Source organism: Salvia splendens, unplaced genomic scaffold, assembly GCF_004379255.2.
Source record: "Salvia splendens isolate huo1 unplaced genomic scaffold, SspV2 ctg440, whole genome shotgun sequence".
NCBI classification, from domain to species: domain Eukaryota; kingdom Viridiplantae; phylum Streptophyta; class Magnoliopsida; order Lamiales; family Lamiaceae; genus Salvia; species Salvia splendens.
In genome coordinates this window covers 1-2433 of record NW_024599092.1, presented here as the reverse complement: position 1 = coordinate 2433, position 2433 = coordinate 1, and the positions used below count along the sequence as shown (strand labels likewise).

Here is a 2433-nt window from a genome sequence, read left to right as displayed (position 1 = left end):
CTCTACTCAATAATACTCCCAGTATTTTGTTATTTTTTTAATTTGTCTACTTGAGAAAAAAGAAGTCCTATATTCCACGTTTATTTCTTATGATAAATTGAAATAAATATCGTAAATTTGCTATATATATATATATATACATACCATATGATCATTAATTAATTCCAGGTCTCATATTGTATATTTTGATTTTAGTATACTAGCATTATATTAAAATATAAAAATATTAGTAGTAGTTGAATTGGGTTATAAAAAGAGGCATATTAGCATACGAGGTTACAAGGGAGAAGAAAAAGCAGTGGAAAATGGATTGCGTTTTGATTGGTGTTGTGATGGGTGTAATGTTGTTGGGTTTAAGGTGGTTTGTATACCTCCAGGGGCCACGGAAACGGCTCCCTCCGGGACCCAGACCCCTCCCGATCATCGGAAACATTCACCAACTAGGTAAAAATCAGACCGAAACACTGAGACAGCTGGCGAAAACCTACGGCCCTCTGATGTCGATCCGCATAGGCAGCGTGTACACGGTGGTGGCGTCCACACCGGAGATGGCCATGGAGCTCCTCCAACGCCACGGTCAGGTCTTCTCCGGTCGGACCGTCCCCTATGCGATGGATGTAGGCGGGTTCAGCAAGTTCAGTATTTTCTTCGGTCCGGCCGGGAAGGAGTGGCGCGACAAGCGCAAGGTGTGCAAGGAGATTCTGTTCTCGGAGCGGTGCCTCAAAGAAAGCGAGGGCCTCCGCCAGGAGATGCTGCAGAAGCTGGTGGATCACGTCGGGGGCCACTGCGACCGAAGGGATGTGGTCAAAATCCACGATGTGGTATTCATGGCCAACCTCAACCTCTTGCTCACCACCATCTTCTCCATCACCTCCCCGGACACCGCCATGGAGTTGATGAAGATTATGAAAGATTTTTTCTCCTTATTTGCTCCCAATATCACCGACTACTTCCCCATTCTAAAAGTCTTGGATCCGCAGGGGATGAAGCGCAAGGCTGAGTTAAGCTTGGGTAAACTCTTGGCCAAATTCCGTGATTTTCTTAACCACAGGTTGGACCACAGAAGGAACAACCCCAACAACAAGAAGCAGGATCTGCTCGAGGCAATCATCGATATCACCCCAAGCAAACGACTACAACATTACCACACAAGATATCCCTTATTTACTTCTCGTAAGTTCTATTTTCATTCATTTGGTCTACCTTTTTTCTAAAAAATCTATAAATATACTAGGAATTAATCGTGGGAGGAATAGACTCCACTCGAACATGGTCGAGTGGATCATGACTGAGCTACTATTCAACCCGGACAAACTCGAGAGGCTAAAACGAGAGATAAAGAGCGCAGTGGGAGAGAATGGAAAAATCCAGGAGGCGGACATCGCGTCCCTCCCGTATCTGCAGGCAGTGATCAAAGAAACCTTTCGTTATCACCCGCCAGGGCCTCTTGCGGTTACCCGGATGTCAGAAGCCGATCAAGAGGTGAATGGTTATATGATTCCAAAAGGGACGCAGATAGTCGTCAATACGTGGTCAATGGCAAAAGATCCGAGCATCTGGACTGATCCGAGGAATCTTTTGAGCCAGAACGATTCCTTGACAACAAACTGGGACTTCAAAGGCCAGCATTTCCAGCTCATACCCTTCGGGGCGGGCCGGAGAATATTCCCGGAATACCCTTGGCAACTCGTATTCTGCAGATGACCACCGCTGTTTTGGTTCATAATTTTGACTGGAAACTTGAGAAAGACAAGGATCACCCGGACCATAAAGAAGCCATGTTTCGGATAAATTGAGCAAAGCAACTCCACTTAGAGCTTTTCCGTTTAAAATTTAAGATTTTCTCATCTTAATAAATGGACAATAATAGCCCATAGCTCCAATAATGTAACCCATGTTGTGTATTATGTATATTGAAAATTATCAATCATATTACTATTTGGTACTTCATCCATCCCAATTAGCTGAAATATATCTTTCAGACACGGAGATAAGCTAAAACAGGAGAAAGAATAAAGAAATAATATAAGAGAGAGGATAAAATAAGAGTAATTAGATATTTTGTTTTTTGTCAAAAAAGAAATACTACTCAACTAAATTGAGACATTTCGAAAAATATTGTATATTTTCCCAAGAATTATGCACCTATCTTAATTTTATATCTCACTTATCTCTCTCTAGGAACCGTGCATTTAGTTATATTATAAATCATAATTGACAAAGTATTAGATGCAAAGTGGTACCATAATAAGGATTCAAATCGATTAGTTATATATGCAATACATCAATAGGGAGTAATGACAAGTTAACCCGACTTAACTTCACATTCCTCCACCTACCCAACTAATTTTCCTAACACTGAATTTAGAGTCAAATAAAGTAAATCAATTATCAGTATAATTCTTATAATCTCTACACAAATATAGGGACTAA

At 41.2% G+C, this 2433-nt stretch overlaps 1 protein-coding gene across 1 annotated transcript; it reads left to right on the top strand.

The window, feature by feature from the left end:
- Window positions 1–305: 305 nt before the first annotated feature.
- LOC121790204 (ferruginol synthase-like) lies at window positions 306–1704 on the top strand. The gene is made up of 2 exons (XM_042188470.1): window positions 306–1173; window positions 1235–1704. Exons 1-2 carry the CDS (start codon window positions 306–308, stop codon window positions 1702–1704), a joined length of 1338 nt encoding a protein of 445 aa, XP_042044404.1.
- Window positions 1705–2433: the final 729 nt, after the last annotated feature.